Source organism: Ursus americanus, chromosome 13, assembly GCF_024610735.1.
Source record: "Ursus americanus isolate L20-20 chromosome 13, mUrsAme1.1.p, whole genome shotgun sequence".
Lineage (NCBI taxonomy): Eukaryota > Metazoa > Chordata > Mammalia > Carnivora > Ursidae > Ursus > Ursus americanus.
This window is the reverse complement of record NC_142139.1, coordinates 28994737-29013624: the sequence shown is the minus strand read 5'-3', so window position 1 is coordinate 29013624 and position 18888 is coordinate 28994737. Positions and strand designations below refer to the sequence as shown.

Here is an 18888-nt window from a genome sequence, read left to right as displayed (position 1 = left end):
ATTTTAAAAATTATTTTTCTTTGCAGTCAATATCTTTCATGATGCTCAATTATTCCAAGTTTGGATAATAGTAGCTGCTTCAAAAAAACTTCTCTTCTTGACCAGCTTTACTTATTATTAAACACATCCTTGATTTATGGAATTGCATTTCTCTCAATATGAGTAAGCTTGAGCATCTTTTCATTGTATGAAAGCCATTTGTATTTCCTTTTCTGTGAAGATTTATTAATATCCTTTGCTAATTTTTTATTGGGTTGAATATCTTTTTTTTCCTATTGATTTGTATAAAATTATTACATGTAAAGAGACTAGGTCTTTGGCTGTAATATTAAATATATCATCCCCATTTTCATTTTTTTTTTTTTAGATTTTATTTATTTATTTGACAGAGATAGAGACAGCCAGCGAGAGAGGGAACACAAGCAGGGGGAGTGGGAGAGGAAGAAGCAGGCTCCTAGCAGAGGAGCCTGATGTGGGGCTCGATCCCATAACGCCAGGATCACGCCCTGAGCCAAAGGCAGACGCTTAACCGCTGTGCCACCCAGGCGCCCCCCCATTTTCATTTTTGACTATGGTTATTTTGCCACATGGATTTTAAAATTTATATTCTCTTAATATTATGATTTTTTGATGGCTTCTAGATTTTGTGTCATTTAGATAACTTTCTGCACTCTTAGATTCTACAGGAATTCTATGTTTTGTTATAGGACATTTCATTTTTACATTGATACCCTGGATCTATTAGGATTTTATTTCTGTTGTATGGTGTGTATGACTGATTCAACTTTATGTTCTTATAAATGGTTATCTAGCTTTCCTCACTTCATTATTGAATAGTTCATATTTTCCTCTCTAGTTTGGGATGATGCTTTTATCACTTGATAAAGTTCTGAATGTATTTAGGTCAATTCCTAGGTTTTGTATTCTACTCTGCTTTTAAAATACTGATGCCTCAAAGTTTTAACTGCTGAAGAATTATAATACATCTTGCTGGTCTAGTATTTGCTCAATGCTCTTATTTTTCAGGATTAAGAAACAACATTCTCATGTAACTACAGAATCACTTTTTCTAGCTAAACAAATTTTTAAAATTTTCATTTGGATTGTATTCTATTTAGAAATTAATTTTAAAAATTGATAGCTTTATATTCTTCCTCTTCAAGAACATACCTTTTCATTTGCTCAAGCTGATTTTTTAAATATAGGCTTTACCAATTTCTTGTTAATTTCATTTTACTTTTAAATTTATTATTATAAATGACATAAGTACTTTCATTATTTCATATAATTGTTTTTATATGTAAACATACATATATACAATATGTGAAGCCTACTGCTTTTCTATTCATTTATTTTTATTTGTTACCTTACAATATTTTTATTATGGTAGGAATTTTTCATTGTTGTTAAATGTTTTGGTTTTTTTTTCCAGGTAATTATAAAATAGTGACAATTTTTACCTTCACTTTTTCATTTTTTTAATTCTTAAGTTTTAAGTTCTTTTTCTTATCTAATTGCAGTGGCTAGTACCAAGATAACATTAAATGATAATGGTGACAGTGACTTACTTTGTCTTATTCCTGACATTTAGAGGAATGTTTTTAGTGCTCCGATATATGAAAGACCTTGTGCAAGGCAGTGCATCCCTTTCCAACTGTGTTTTATCTCAGTTCACCTCAGAGGAAAGTCTTAGTAATTGCAATACAACAGCCTGACAGTGGCTATTAGTATTCTACTTGCCACTAGTGTTGGGGTCCTTACTGCTATTTGACAGGTGAGTGAGTAAACTACAAATCTCTTTCTTAGAGTTTGCATTCTAGACTACTTTCAATATCAACCATCTTAGGTCAGATTCTCCAGACAAATCCTGTGAGATGAAGGATCACATGCAAGTGATCTACTAAGGAATGCTTTAATGAATACTGGTAAGAGCATACAGAAAGCAGGTCAGGGAGGATAAAGAAAATAGAGATACAATTTCAGGTAAAGTCCAAGCCTGTTCCTACAGGAAGAATTCTTAAGTCTCTTAAATAACTTCTCTAAGAAAAGAATTATTTAGTTCATGAAAATTTAGTGGGTCTTACATATAAAACAAATGGGGCCTAATTTTTGTTTATTTGTTGTTGTTGTTTTTGAGTCAAGCATATCCTTGATTACCACTTTGTTATTCAATTTTTCTATTTCTTCTAGTGCCATTTCAAATGCTAATATTTGTTTTCCAGAAATATGTCCATTTATACTAGGTTTTCATATTATTTGTCATATTGTTGTTTATTATATCCCTTTATTTTTTAAAAACTACCTAGCTCTCCAAGATATTTTCTCTTTTTCATTCCAGATATAATTGATTTCCTAATTTTTCCTTGTTCACTTTTGTCAGACGTTTATCTATATCAGTCTTTACAAATAATTAAAATTTGCTTGTGGGAATATTTTCTATCATCTTTTTGTTCTTACTTTCCTGACTCCTGGAATTATCTTTTTTCTTCTTTGAATATAGTCTTTTTCTCCCAAATTTTGTGTTGGATATTTGGCTTATTTGACCTAAATTTTTCTTCTTTTATTTTTTTTAATTAAAAAAATATCATTCCAGTATAGTTAATGTACCGTGTTGTATTAGTTGCAGGTAAACAATATAGTGATCCAATAATTCTATATATTACCCAGTGCTCATCCTGATAAGTGTACTCTTAATCTCCTCACCTATTTCACCTGTCCGCCCTTCAACTTCCCCTCTGGTAATCATCAGTTTGTTCTCTCTAGCTAGGAGTCTGTTTTTTGGTTTATCTCTTTTTTATTTTGTTCCTTTGTTTATTTCTTAAATTATGCATATGAGTGAAATCCTGTGCTATTTGTCTTTCTTGGACTGACTTATTTCACTTAGCATTATACCTTCTAGATCCATCTGTGTTGTGCAAATGGCATAATTTCATTCCTTTTTATGGCTGAGTAATATTCCATTTTGTATATTATATACATAATATATATATACCTGTACAAATTTGCATTCCCACCAACAGTGCATGAGGGTTTCTTGTTTTTTGATTAATGTAACTTATAGCCTTGAATCTTTTTCTTAATTTTTTACTGAGTCTCACAAATTTCAACATAGACTTTCTTATTTAATTTTAAGTAATTTTAAAATTTTTCTCATGTTTCTTCTTTAATGTAAAGATACATTGATAATATATTTTTTAGATTTCCAGACATGCAAGGTTTATTTTTTAGTTTTACAATTGTTATTTTTTAATTTTGTTGCATTGTGATAAGAGTGTATAGTGTTGGTGTTAATTCTTCAGAATGTATTGGGGTTTCCTTTTATTGCAGACATGGCTTCTTTTGTGAAAGCCTTACATATACTTTAAAATAATCTGTATTTTCTGTTTGGTGAACAGGAAGTTCTCTATAGAGCTACCATCCTAAGTTTATTAATCATAGTCTTCAGATTTTCTCATATTTTGCCTGTTTGTCTGCTTGATCTGTTTTTGACACTCTATCATAAATTTTCAACTGAAATGCTTGTTTTTAAAAAATTGAATTTTAACATAGAGTGAAGTACAAAAATACAAGTGCACAGCCTAGTGAATTATCACAAAGGTGAAAGACTAATGTAATTACTACTCGGGTTGCTAAATAGCATGTTACTAGGACCCTAGAACTGCCTTTGTTACCCCCTCAATCACTAGAATCCAGTTATTGCCAAAGAACCATCAGAATTCTTACCCATTGAGTCATTTGCTTGTTTTTAAATATGTTAATTAAATCATATAGTATTTTATTTTGCATCTTCTAATATTATGTGAGAGTTATCCATATTGTACATAGCTATTGTTCCTTTTTTACTGTCTTGTATTTCACTGAAAAAATACATCTATCCATTTTACTGTTCATGGACATTTGTATTGTTTTTATTATGGGCCATTATGAATAAAGCTATGAATATTTTTGTCCATATGTTTTGGCACATAGATGTCTTGTATTTTTTGGCTTATATTCCTAGGAATGGAGTTTATTGGTCAAAGGGTATGCGTATATTTAACTTTGGTAGATTTTACTAGTTGTGCCACACTTTGCCACTCCAGGTGTTGTCATCTTTCTCGTGTGGGCCACTGTGATGGTGGGAATTAATATCACATTGTGGTTTTAGTTTTAATTCCGCTAATGGCTAATATGGTTTTGCAGTTTTCAAAAAAAATGCATTGGCCATTTTATCAAGAGTGTTCAGATTTCTTGTGGATTTTCTATTAGGTTGTCTGTCTTATCCCTATTGATTTGTAGGAATTTATTATTTATTCTGCGTATGAGATCTTTGTCAGTTGCAAATACTTTCTCTTATTTTATGGTTCGCTTTTACAATCTCTTACTCATATCTTTTGATGAACTGAAATTCTTAATTTTAATATATTTCAATATATCTTTTGTGATGAGTACTTTGTATGTCCCTTTTAAGAAATCCCTGCTTAAACCTGTTGAGGAATATATTTTATGTTTTCTTCTAGATCAGCACTGTCTATTAGAGATATAATGTGAGCCAGAAATTTGAATCACATATATAATTAATTAATTAATTAATTAATTTGAGAGAGAGGGGGAGAGAGAGAGTGGGTGTGGGAGGCACAGAGGGAGAAGGAGAGAGAGAATCTTTTTTTTTTTTAAAGATTTTATTTATTTATTTGACAGAGACAGCCAGCGAGAGAGGGAACACAGCAGGGGGAGTGGGAGAGGAAGAAGCAGGCTCCTAGCAGAGGACCCTGATGTGGGGCTCGATCCCAGAACGCCGGGATCATGCCCTGAGCCGAAGGCAGACGCTTAACGACTGCGCCACCCAGGCGCCCCAAGGAGAGAGAGAATCTTAAGCAGACCCCATGCCAAGTGCAGAGCCCAACACGGAGCTCAATCTCTCACGACCCTGAGTTTGTGACCTGAGGTGAAATCAAGAGTTGGACACTTAATAGACTGAGCCACCCAGGTGCCCCATGTACCACATATATAATTTTAAGCAGCCACTAAAAAAAAAAAAAAAATTGAATGAAACAGGAGAAACTCATATGAATAATACAATTATTAATGAGAAATTTTTGTTCTTTTTCTAAAAATAAGATTTTAAATTCCAGTGGCTATTTTACACATATAGCACATCCCAGTTGGACAAGCCACATTTTAGATGCTGATAATCACGTGTCTAATGACTACCATATATCATATATCAACGCATTTGAGAAGCTTTAATGATATGCCATTGACATTTAGCTCAACCACCCATGTCGCTGTGTTGCGTGTGTGGTGTGAGGCAGCATACCTAACAAGGAAACTATAGAGCTTATAGAGTTGAAGGAAGATCCTCGAGATCTAGGGCCAGTCTGGGTTCCCTCGGAATGAAGTCAGGCCTTGATGATTGTGAGACTTTGAAAGTGTCTCTCATCTCTGCATATTCTTTTTTATTTCATGAGCATTTACTCACCATGGCAGAGCACATGGCCACCAGTTGTTCTGGGTCACATCTTGACAACTTAACAATAGTTGAAAAAAGATATTCTGTTTAGTTATGTCCTGACTCAGGTCACATTCCTATACCTGGCAGCCAGGAAGAGGATTAGTTTTGGCCAGATCATTACATGACCATATTTATAATCATGGGACAGAAATTATTACCAGAAAAGGAAAGCTACCACAGTATATCACATCTGTTTCTTCCGTAAGATACTTTTAGAGAGCTGGGGTTATCCATTGTGCACAGAGAGCACTAGATAAATATTTGCAAATAGCACTAATTTGACAGAAATGCTTAAAATGAGGCCTGAAGCAGGAGGAATATAAATGCACTGGCTTAGAACTCATTTTTATGATACACACATATTTGAAGACCATAAATTATTAGTTTACAAGTTCAGGACTGCTGATTATAAGGGTTTGTTGACATTGAAGGTAACTCAACATTTTCTTTGTAACCTAAATTTTCTGCAAATTTGTGGGTGGTTCGAAGAGGTATGCTGTGTCTTTGGTGACTATGTGCAGGTTTGCAGAATTTTTTATGAGTCTCTTATGTGATGGTATAGTCCTTTTGGTCATTAGTCAAACTTCAAGTTTTCTTCATAAATACTGCTAAGGAGGAAAACGTTATTTGATATTAAAAGAACATTTTTTCTTCTTTTAGAATTTATCTAACTTCCTGTCTGAGTGAGGTCATAGTCTCAATTTATTAGTTCAGTCATTTAGCATAAAATTTAAAATCGAAGTGTGGCTCCGTGTGAGGTAAAGATGAAAAGTTATTCCCTGGGATTCCCAGCGTTCTACTTTTAACTCATATTTCTTCAACACTACTCAGTTCTCCTTTTGGGGAAACAGAGACCTCTCCCCTCCCTTGTGTGAGGGGAAGGACAGGTAGGGCGGGGAGAAGTGAAGAAGAATCTTCCTTTACCTTCCTTTTTTTAGGAGTGTCAACAAGATTGAATGAGGGAAACTACCCATTTTTACTTTACGAAAGGCATAACAACTGGGAAAAACTATTTATTTTGGCTGTATAAAACCCCCGACTTGGGAGACCCAAAGCAAATTAGGTAGGATTTAGGTGGATAATATAAAAAGGAAATGATAATAGGCTCAATTATTTGGCTGGGAGAGCATTGAAGTGGTAGAATTTTCTCAGGTGCTAAAATAACAGAAATGGTTCTAATCTTCTCCGTGCTACTTTCCTAGTGGCTGTTTCTTTCTTGCATCCTCCTGAACCTCCCACCCACCTCATCCCCACCTCTCACACACAAGTTTTTTTGTTTGTTATTCTTGTTCAGACATTTAGAAGTGTGTTTAATGGTGTTTGTAAATGTAGCTTCAGGGTAATGATAACGTTAAATTCTCACTGAATCCGAAACCATCTATAACCACAGCCAAAAGTGGTATCTAGGATTCCTTTTCTTTTGATATCTGTTTTATGGACACCAGATTAAGAAAGTTACAGGGTTTGAAAATGTTTTGCCTTACTTACTGTTTTAAGTAAACATTTTAATGTTAGCTTATATGTGCAGGTCATTTTAAATTTATAATCATCATATAACAATAACTCATACACTTTAGGAAAAAAATACATAATATCACACCTTCTAAAACTATTATTCTATGTATTCCTTTTCAAGTTTTTGCTCTATGTGTAGTTTTAAGTCATTGTAATCCTTGCTTAATTTTGAAATTAATTTTTTTGGTAATTCAACGAAACAACATGCAAATGAAGAATATGTGTCTTTTACTTAGTTTAGGAAATCATCTAGAACTGATGAGAATCAGAAGATGGCTATTTTCTGGAGTCACTGTTATTTTTAAATCTGTCACACTCAGGTGGTGATTTTAAATACACGTTTATTACAGGCAGCAAGAAATCATTTTTATCTTCTAATGTTGAGTAAGTCTCACGATTGTTACATGCGTGACAGCAGCTACACAGAATCATCCTAGCTTGGTAAAAACTAGACTTGACTATGTAATTCAGAGACCCAAAATAAAAAAAAACTAAGCAGGAAACATTATGAAATCTAAAAAGTTTTTGTCATAAACAATGCAGCTTTGGGTTGTGCTCTGTTATCCAAGCGGTTGCATGTGAAATGTTTTACGCTTTAAGTTAAAAAAGAAACTCCTTACAAAGCAGCGATCATTTCCTGTTTCATTTTTCATTTTCTTTTCGCGTGAAGAGCTTTTGTCCCTGCCTAGGAATAGTTGCTTTAAATCTCTGGGAAGGTCTGTTCCGAATTTACTACTTCTGGATTGGTTAAGATCCCTTTTAAGTGTGGGCTTTGTTCTCTGAAAAGCTTAGGTCAGTTGAGCAACATGCTGCTAATTTTTTTTTTTTTTTTCAAGAAAAAAAAAAAAGAGCTGAGTAATGCTGGAGCCTTCTCATGTGGCTGATGCAAACCTGGAGAATTTGCATCATCATTAAGCTGGAATAAGTTGGTGTGACAGGCAGGAGCTTAAATACCAGCCCCTGAGGAAGCTGAGCTGGTCTGTAATCATAGGGCGGTAACAGCAGCCGCGGCAGCAGAGGTAGTCCGAGGTGGTGGGGGAGCGAGAGCCCCATGAACACACAGGTGTTTCTGAGGCGTCCTTAGATAGCTGGGCACGAGAAAATACACCTTCGAGTTCTTACCTGTGAACACAGTAGCACTGAGAGAGACAATCTGAGAGCAGAGAGGAAGAGGTTTGGTCAGTCACACCAAGAGACACCAAAGTTGAAAGTTTGGGGCTTTTATTTTTATTTTTTTCCTCTGTTTCGTTTCTTCCCTCCTGCGTGTCACTACAATGGTCAGAAAGCCTGTCGTGGCCACCATCTCCAGTGGCGGTTACCTGCAGGGGAGCGTTAATGGGAAGCTGCCCGCCTTGGGTGGCAAGGAGTCACCTGGGCAGGAGAAAGTGGTGCTGAAGAAGAAAATCACTTTGCTGAGGGGCATCTCCATCATCATTGGCACCATCATCGGAGCGGGAATCTTCATCTCTCCCAAGGGCGTGCTGCAGAACACGGGCAGCGTGGGCATGTCTCTGATGATCTGGACGGTCTGTGGGGTCCTGTCACTATTTGGTGAGTGCGGCTTCTTCTCTGGGGGTCTGTCTGTGGCGCTGGGCAGTGTGCTCTCTGGGAAAGCGAGGGGGAATTTTTGAGGAGTGAATGGATGGCACAGGCTACATCAAATTTTCTGATTTTTGTTTAAGTGTGCGAACGACCCAAACACGGTGTCCACTGTTGGCAGGACCCTGAATTCCAGCAAGTTGCTTCCTGCAGCCCGTGCTCCCTTTCCTGACTAAGACTGTTTTCTGACTTTCCCTGTGGTGATGAGAGCGAAAGCTAACTGATGACCCAGTAAAATACACGCGAACTTTCTGTACCAGGCAGTTTGCTGAGTTACGTATGTTTGAGGCATCTTGGCAGCCGTCACGCTGAATGAAACACCTGTGAAGTGAAACCCAGCGTGGCCTATTTAGGCAGAGAGTGGAACATTCAACAGAAGTGTTATGGTGTTTTTATTGCCAAAACAAACCAAGGGGGATGGGGTGCAGGCTTTTTCTTTGTAACTTTTTAGCTTTGCTTGCTTGTCAGTTCCTAATGTTTTCTCAAAAGTCCTTGCCATGATACTATGTGTGGTGGCACATAACTCGATTCCTGTGATAAGTGGGAATATTGCAAGGGTCCGAGCATATTTCACATTTTTTTCAATCTTTCATCTCTCCCTAACACCTGTAAACTTTCGCAATATATATAGTAAAACTGGAATTGGGTGTTAGCTTGCCGTGCTTGCCCAGATCTGTTTCCTTCATTTATAGTTCACTTGGTCTTCAGGGACACAGATAACGTGTCCACCTGTCCACTGAGTCAATCTGAACAGAACTAGTAGTAGAAGTATGATGATCAATTTTGCTTCAAAATCTAGCTCTCTTTTATTGATTTGATGTTAATAGCAAAGAGGTAATAAATGCCTTTCATGGGATAGGCAAATTACTAAAAGTTACCTGAGTTAGTTATAAAGGTGACAAAAACTGGTGGATGGTCAAAAAAAAATTAAATTTTGCTATGTACTATGTGGTAAATGTCTAAGATCTATTTGCTTTCTTGTGGCAACTAGTGTGTTTTAATTGTAAAAGGCCCTACTCTTTAAAGGTACTAACACAAAGCTTTGTGGTGACTCTAGGACTAAGTCTTAACTCTTGGTCCTATGTGTACCAATCCATTCATTCTTAAGGCCTTGTGATGTTTTAATGCATTCCTTTGGGTATACACCTAGAGAACTCCCATTTCCAGTATTAGGAAGAAGGTATTTCAAGGAAAACTTGTTAAAACAAAGCCTTAGTATAGGAAGATCTGTAGAAGAATGATTTTTTTGGTTTTTAAGAAGAGTTTGTGGTATTCTGTGTGGTTCTATCATGTACATTTATACACAAAGAGAAAATTGTTGCTCTTCTTAAACGACTTTATGCACCCTCAGTCTTTAATTTTCTACAAATACTTGGTAAATTGAGAATAAATCAATGCCTAATAGGGAAAGCCATAACCAATTTCCTGAACTTTTCATACTTACATCCATGCAGCTCCCACTGTGTGATTTGATGTGTATACACAATAAAAGGTTATTCAGATGCAGTCAAATGGATTGGGCCAAGGATTGAACCAGTGAAAATGCTATTGTACTATGAAAATATGGTTCTGTGTAAGTTTATCAACTCAAGCAGATGCTCAGGAAAGAAGAGTTAAAAGGACTAGCTAAAGTTACACTTGAGTTGGTATTCTTTGATTACTAATCACAGGGAGCATGCTCCTGTATTAATCTACTTATCTGTATTTGCATTTTATTTGTCATTTAAGTTCCTAGGAGCTTTTTGACTGGAGTGCTTTCCTAACAGGAAGCAAAGTAAAATGTAAGGAAAACAAATCCTTTTTCTTAAAACTCTAGAACTCTGGGACCAAGAGTAAAGAATCTGTATATTTGGTTTACAATTTTTTTTTAAAGCCAGGGTCAATACATGGATTTTTACATCCTGTTTTGAACTTTTTCATCTGGGTAAAATGGTTATGGAGCTTGAGACTTTTAAATGAAAATCTCACTCCTCCAGAACTCAATTTAAACCTAGGGCAACCGTCCTGGAGTTTCAGCAAAGCATACACAGGTCTAGGTATTGATTCTCTGGCAATAAATTCCGAGGTACTTAAGACTTTCCAATAACATTTTATATTGGATGCTTTTTTGTACAGGCTACCAACATGGCGACTAGTTTCCAACAGAGTGAATTGAAGCTAGTTGCAATTAGTTACAAATAGGCTAATATATTAGTGATCCTCAAATATCAATCTGCAGACTAGTTACTTTAAAATCATCTGTACAAATTTTAAAATAATAGATTTCTTTGGATCCCTCTATTGGAAATCTGGACTCACTTGGTAGAGAACAGGTATGGGGTATGGGGTATGGCCTTAGAGTCTGTTCTTTGTGTGTATTTAAAGAAAAAAATTACTTCCGGTGATTCTGATACAGAGCTGGGCCCAGGAATAGGATAAATGATACTAAGATTTCACTGAATATCCAAATTTCACTCCTCTTGGACAGTTCTGCCTGAAGCTTTTCTATTCAGTAATAATTTCCCACACTTTTAGTCTCTGAAGTAGCTCAGCCAAAAATTGTATTACATTTGAGTACTTTGCAGTATGAATAGAATTTTTCACATAGTATCAAGATGTATTTTTCATTTTCCTGATAGTTAATTGCTCAAATTAATAAGTACATTTCATGAGGTGTTCTTTATGTATCAGGCCCAGTACTGTCCTTGGCGCCCATTATCACATGTAGACACACAACTCCCTTATGAGGTGAGAATTTAGACCTCCATTTCACAGAGGAAGAAATGTGGGTTTGGGGAGGTTACCTAACTTGCTTAGGTCCATGTGAATTGTATTGCCAAATGTTGAAATACTGTTTCTAATTAATTTTACCTAATATACATAAGTTATGCATCTCTTTTTAAACAGTATGTTATTTCAACTACGTAGAAGTATGCACTTCAAAAAAATACCAGAAAATCTTTTCTAGAAATAGAATATCGGAGTCAAAATTCATTTTGTTGACAAACCATATCCTACAAATTAAATGAGGTCTTGCAAGGCCTAGAGTCTATACATCTCTGAAGAACAAATAAATCTTGATAATTTTGACGTGCAACAGAAATATCATTTATTAAAAGGATTCTTAATATAATGAAGTCAATTTGAGATAATTCCTTGTCTTGGTGTGTAGTTCCTTTAAAAACAGGTTAGTGTTGGGGCGCCTGGGTGGCTCAGTCGGTTGGGTGTCCGCCTTCAGCTCAGGTCATGGGATCGAGCCCTGCATCGGGCTCCCTGCTCAGTAGAAAGCCTGTATCTCCCTCTCCCACTCCTGCTTGTGTGCACGCTCTCTCTCTGTCAAATAAATAAATAAAATCTTAAAAAAAATAGGTTACTGTTATTGGCATCTATCTTCTCTTTTCCTCAGGTTTAAGATTAAAAATTCTTAATAATATACTATTTTAGAAGTTTGTCTTTACCATTTCAAATGAAATTACATTGTTTGAATACAGTGAACTAGATCTCAAATACGAGAAAGTTATAAGGAGAATTTGGTGGCTCCTAACGATCAGATGACTGTTTCTTCTCTTGAGATAAGGACCTCATTCAGACCAAATGATGTAGTAACAGCTCACATAACGTGAACATTATCGCATCAATTGTTCTATTGGATGACTTGGTAATATTTTAACTTTGTACCTTTTTGTTATGCACATTTCACAGGAGCCTTGTCCTATGCTGAATTGGGAACAAGTATAAAGAAATCTGGTGGTCATTATACATACATTCTGGAAGTCTTTGGCCCATTGCCAGCTTTTGTACGAGTCTGGGTGGAACTGCTCATAATACGGTAAGAGGATAGATAAGAAAAATACTAAGGAAAAATAAGTCCATTCATTACACCCTTATAAATCATCTTAATTATTTTTAACTAATTAGAAATATGCATGTCATGTGACTATGTTATAAACATGCCTATTTCAGGGTTTTAAATCTGTGATGAAATACCTCTGTCAATTAATGTTTTTAACACTGTTTTGTGACTGGCAGTAGTTTGCTATCCATGCCAGACTTTTAAAGTAACTAATTTTCTTTAATGTTCAATTATTCTCTGACATTTCTAGAAAATGTGTTGACCTGAAAGGATATGAAGCATGAAAATCTACCTTGATAAATCATACCTTTTGACTGGCCAGACAAAATTAAATGTTACAGTAGTAGTTGGAGTTTTTCTTCTTGTAGATTACATCGTCGCTTAACTTTACTCAGTTGTCGTGACTAGGAAACTTCTGTGCCTAACAATGTAGTGTGTCACTGAGTCTACTACTTTACAAAAAACAAAACAAAACAAAGCTCGAGTGACTCACTTCCTCTTGTTAGGCAAATCAGTGAACTATAGTTGCGAAAAAAATTTTTATTGCTGTAAGATATGTTCTCCTTTCTAATTGTCTTGGCTTAAAATCAAACCAAATAGTGCTAAGTCACTCTGAATAGCAAATTTCCTTTACCTTTGTGGGAAATCTGTGATGTCATATGAGAAGTTAGAGTATCACAGTTCCTTAAGGCGAACTGCCACCACAATATGTGACTTGGACATTCTGATTGCAGAGTCTAACAGAAATAACTGCAGAAACGTGCTCTTACTGTAAACTTATCAGACATACGCAGCTGAGAGCTCCTGTGAGCTTTTATCCTAACATTTGGGGGCATAAGTGGCAAATGCAGGGTTGTAAGTATCGATTTGACACGAATCATGATTTTTATAGTGGTAGGTATCTCTTTTCTAACAAAGACCTTCAGAGTAGTATTTACTTCTATAAGTCTGTTCTCATTTTAGACAATTTGGCATTATTTTAAACTTGTTGTAATGAAATAATGATAAGTATTTTGGTCCTTTTCTGAAATCTGGGATTTGCCTGGAATGTACCTTCTGCTCTTTTTTGATTTACAGGTTAACTTAAATCCTGTCTTTTCCACAGTTCATTTCCTGTTCACCCTAATTTATATTTTTCTCTCTTAATTCTTCTGAAAAAAATGCAGTCTTTCCTTATTCAACATGGTATCTTATATTCTTGTGTTCTTACTTAGTATTTCCAGGTGTCTGTGTTCTGTTTCTCCCATTAGAACTGCAGGCATTTTAAGTACATAAGACCAACTGTCACACTTCTTGAAACCATTATAGTCAGTATCCTTAGTATCACAGATAGTAATTTCTTTTTAAGCAGCAATATTAAATTCTTTTTGAATAATTTAATTCTTTTTTTAAAGATTTTATTTATTTATTTGACAGAGATAGAGACAGCCAGCGAGAGAGGGAACACAAGCAGGGGGAGTGGGAGAGAAAGAAGCAGGTTCATAGCGGAGGAGCCTGATGTGGGGCTCGATCCCATAACGCCGGGATCACGCCCTGAGCCAAAGGCAGACGCTTAACCGCTGTGCCACCCAGGCGCCCCCTTAATTCTTTTTGACTGAAAGCTTGAGGCTACAATATTTTGAATACAACATTCTCAGCATTCAAATGAGGATGCTGCTTATTTACAGTGCTGGCCTAGTAGGATGGTGGGCTTTGGAGCCTGATAGAGCTGCACTTGAATCCCTTTTCGCTATGTATTTGTTGCATGTCTTTGGCTGATTGTTTGGCATTATAATGAACATGATCACTCTGTTAACAGTAGCAGAGATACAGCGCTCATTCACTTATTTATCCATTCCTTAAACAGCTACTGAGTGGTGAATGGTAAGTTAAAGAGATCTACAGTGGAATGAGCCACAATTCCTCTTCCCAAGTAACACATAATTAAACATTAGTTTAACTGCAAGAGAGCTGCTTCATGGTGTGTGTGTGTGTCTGTGTGTGTGTCTGTGTGTGTGTACTGACAGAGGAAATTACATAAATATATTCTAGAAGGTTTTTTTAAAAGAGTTCATATATTCCTTTGTAATAAGAGACTCACATTGCTTGGTTGGTCTTCCAAATAAGCAGAGTAATGAATGACTTGAGGGATGACAAGATACCTAGGTACATTAATATTTCTCATCTGTCGACAACGTCTGTGGTGCCTAAGTACTTAAAACTATGCTTCAGACTTGCCAGGAATAATCTGTAGAACACAGATTTCAAGAAAATAAATATCATACATCAGTACATAGCAGGGGTCATTACATTGAATTCACACATTAACCATATATTCAAATATTTATTGGGTTTCTATTTATGATAGATACTATACTAAACACTGGGGACAACATAGTGACTAAGATGGACAGAGTCTGGAATTCATGGAGCTCAGGGTCACATGAGGGAAATAGTTATCAATCAAGAAATCACATAGTGAAGATAAAGTTGCTACTGTGATAAGCACCATGAAAGGGAAGCCATGAGATTCAGTGAGAGAGTGTACTCACTCATGGAGCTCTCACCCAATCGGAAGGTTAAAGGAACTTCCTTGAGCAAAAAAAGATTGAACAAAGATATGGGGTATGAAAAGCTGTCAATGAGTTGCAGGGGTTCCTGGCAAAGGGTATTCAGCTCCTTCTGGTGGGAAGAAGCAAACCAAGAGGAAGGGAATGGTTAGACCAGATGGAGCTGTAACTGAAGGATTTTGCTTATCCTGAGCATGTTTTAAAAGCACTAAAATCACATGATCAGATTTTAATTTATACATTAAAAATTTACAAATGATGAAGAATAGGAAAGATCATCTTTTGGAGGTGAAAGAGGAGAAGGTACTTAGGAAAAGAAAATAAAAAACTATATGTTGCTCTCTAGTGCAAGCAGGCCAACGTTGGAGCATAACGGTGGTCGGTTTTCTGACAGTCTAGGGGTTGAGCATGGTGCTGAATAACTATGAGAAGAGAAGCTGAAAGCAAAGATTGCCATGAGACATTGATAATTCCATGAACTTGCCTGTGTACCTAACGAATATGCATTCTTATAGAAATATTTTTGAAGGCACATGCAATTTTCGCATAGAAATATTTGAAGAATTAAAGTAGAATCGTTTGTTACCTATTTTACTATAGACCTGAACTTATTTAGTTTTCTTATCTCATGCCTGTTTTCTTAATTGTATAAAATTGCAACAGCATTTCTACTTTTCAACTGATACTTCACCTCTAAATGTTTCTATGAAATTCAGAATAATCACTTGGCACTTCAAGTTTTTGTGTGTGCTGGAAAAATAAAAAGAATACAATGTCAAGAACAAAAGCACATATGTGCAGTGAGCACTTATTAATAATAATTTTTGAAGTTGGGTTTTGTATTCATTTTCCGGACTCATTAGATCTGTACCCTGAACCGATTCGTGTGGTAGCTGGAGCTTAGCTGTTGACTTATTGAGAAGACCGCTTCTCGTAAAGCCCAGCTCTGTCAGGATCTCAAATAATAAACTAGATTTTTAAGAAAAAAAAAAAAAGTCAAATCTAGGAGAGCATGGACAAAATTGATAGCACCCAGTCTTACTTCCCTGCATATGGGAAGTTTCAACTAGCCACCAAAATTATAGGCCATGTTTTACTTGGAATGTCTGTGACAACCTAAGCAAATGTGAAGTTTGGAAAATTATAGGCTTTTATATTTAACATGTTCTTTATGTTGAATAACATTATCTCAAGGTAGAATCAGTTTAGTGAAGATACTATTTGTTTTTTCCTTTGTTAACCTAATTTCTTTTTTCCAGCCCGGCAGCCACTGCTGTGATTTCTCTGGCATTTGGACGCTACATTCTGGAACCATTTTTTATTCAATGTGAAATTCCTGAACTTGCAATCAAGCTCATTACAGCTGTGGGCATAAGTGAGTATCATAGGTATAAATATGAAAAGGGAAATAAAAAACAAAAGTGTTATAGTTTTAGCTGCCCATTGATGGTCATGATAAAAGTCGTCTTTTCATATTTGATTATTAGTAGCACTTCTCGGATTAGGTCTCCAAATTAGGAATTTGTTCATTTTTATCAATATGCACAAATACTAAACATTTTTAAAAGAAATAAAAAGAGGAAAATACACAGTATTACACAAGTGATATGAAGGCAAACCTTCGAATATTATGAGAAACAATAACTTAATTCTAGATGCTAATTGAATTAGTTTTAAGAATCAGTATGATCACATTTGATTAAGTTTGAACTATTTGATAACAGAAAACTATACAGGAGTAACTGAACTGCATACTCACGAAAAAATTTCAGTTATGCATGGCTGAAGTATTTCAATAGAACAATGACGAGAACAATGCACATTTGCCAGTAAAGAGGTGAGTGGTTTTTTGGCAGGAAAGAGTCAGGAATTCCACATAAAAATATAACGTGTATATGTAGTATCTAGTGTAGAAACATATATTTTTGGGGGCGCCTGGGTGGCACAGCAGTTAAGTGTCTGCCTTCGGCTCAGGGCGTGATCCCAGTGTTATGAGATCGAGCCCCACATCAGGCTCCTCCACTATGAGCCTGCTTCTTCCTCTCCCACTCCCCCTGCTTGTGTTCCCTCTCTCGCTGACTGTCTCTCTCTCTGTCGAATAAATAAATAAAATCTTAAAAAAAAAAAAGAAACATATTTTTGAACTTAGGTTCATTCTGGATTTGCTACTTTATCCACCAAACAGGCACACACTATTATTCTGTGAAATCTTTGAAGAAAGACAAAGAAAAATACTCAAAGTAAACATTTCTGAGTTCTGGAGAGGTAATGGCAAACTTAATTCATTGTTTCCTTAACACACACTACAGATGTGAGACTCAGGGACAAATCGTTGAACCTTTCCACACCTCAGTATTCTCACCTGTAAATCCTAGGGAGTCTCGCAGGGTGTTTTGTGAGGATTAAATGATATTAACTGAGACAACATATGTATAGTGTTTTGGGTAATGCCTGCAATTTATTAAGAACAAATTGCAAATGGTAGCTATTTATACTCTTGTGGGAAAACATCATTTGAAGTTCCATGAGACCAAGGGCCATTTCATTGCTGTATTTCCAGCCCTTCACATGGCTCCTTGTGTGGTATTGGTGTTTAATAAATATTTGTTGACTGACTGATTTTATGAAAAGAGGTCTAAGAATTTTTCTGTAGCAGAAAAATCTACTTGTTAAACCTGGAGGATTACACATCTTCAGTTTTCTCAGGCAGTAGGACAGTGGTGGTAAATGAAACAGAGTTTGTTCAATGTGATCTTCACATCTAATACCATGAGGTTTTGTGGGATGAACTGTCTTAGCACAGTAGTTACTGCTTAGGCTCTGAAGACAAACAGCCTGGAATTGAAACTTATTGTGGCAATTTCTTAGTTATGTGATTTGGAGCTAAATATTAAACCTTCTTAAGCATTGCTTTTATTTATTGGTAAAATATCTGTGAGAAGATAATTTGTCTTGGATGGCTGTAGAAAGTTGAAACTACATCAGGTTTTTAAGGCCTTTAGCAAAGTGCCTTGCCCATAGAAAGTTCTTGATAAATCTGGTGTCCCACTTGAACTAACAGCCATTATTGTAACCATTATATTCTTGTCTCTCGAATGACTGAGGCAGAATGCTACCACTATTATTATATTTGAAAAGAAGATAGAGGTAATGTTTTTAAAGAGATTTGTAAATTTATAATAGAAGTTTTAAAGGCTATCTCTAGTGTAGGCACATGTATTTCTCAATTTAAAGAATTAGCAAATTTTCAGTAGATTTTATGTAAACATTTACAAGTCTGCAAATATTGCCTGCTTTGGACTTTAAATGAGATGGATGATCATGACATATTACTACATCTAAGAGTCTGGAAAACTCTTTTTCTTTATCCCAATGCTATTAAACTTTTTGAAGGGAAAGTCTGTGTTTTGGAGGAGACGTTGGAAACCATTCAAACAAAAATTTTAGCACAATTGTAGGTAAGGCTAACGAAGCAAGTTGTGGTTTACCAAACTCCTGTAGTAGAGACTGGTGATAGAAGAGTACAAAGCCTGAATCTTAGGTGAATCTTAGATGAACCTAGACATCTTATTCATTTGTGCCATTAGTTAGAACATTAACTTACAAATTTTGATGTTCCGTTTGCAAGTTTGAGATTCTAAGGAAGTGCCTTCCTATAATCAGAAGCACCGAAAGAGAAAAGTAGTGGTAGGTAATGTAGGTAATGCAAATCAGTGGCCTCACGGGGAAAGTGAGACTCTTCTTTGAGAAGAATTTAGCCTTCATGGAGCAAGGGTGGACATGAAGAGGGACAAGGAGAAATTTACCTGGGGGCAAATCTCTCCTATTCTAGTTGAAAGTGAGTGTCGGTGATTTTCTGCCTGCAAAGGGTGGGAGGTTAGTGAGATGTGGAAAACAGA

The 18888-nt window shown here is 35.8% G+C and overlaps 1 protein-coding gene across 1 annotated transcript in view; it reads left to right on the top strand.

Moving 5' to 3' along the window:
* The first annotated feature begins 7940 nt into the window (after nt 1-7940).
* The window catches only part of SLC7A11 (solute carrier family 7 member 11), a 79707-nt gene continuing 68759 nt past the window's right edge, over nt 7941-18888 (top strand). The window contains exons 1-3 of the mRNA XM_045798970.2: nt 7941-8560; nt 12290-12416; nt 16249-16364. Coding sequence (XP_045654926.1) covers nt 8284-8560; nt 12290-12416; nt 16249-16364 — 520 coding nt within the window. The 5' untranslated portion in view covers nt 7941-8283. The remainder of the gene's footprint in view (nt 8561-12289; nt 12417-16248; nt 16365-18888) is intronic.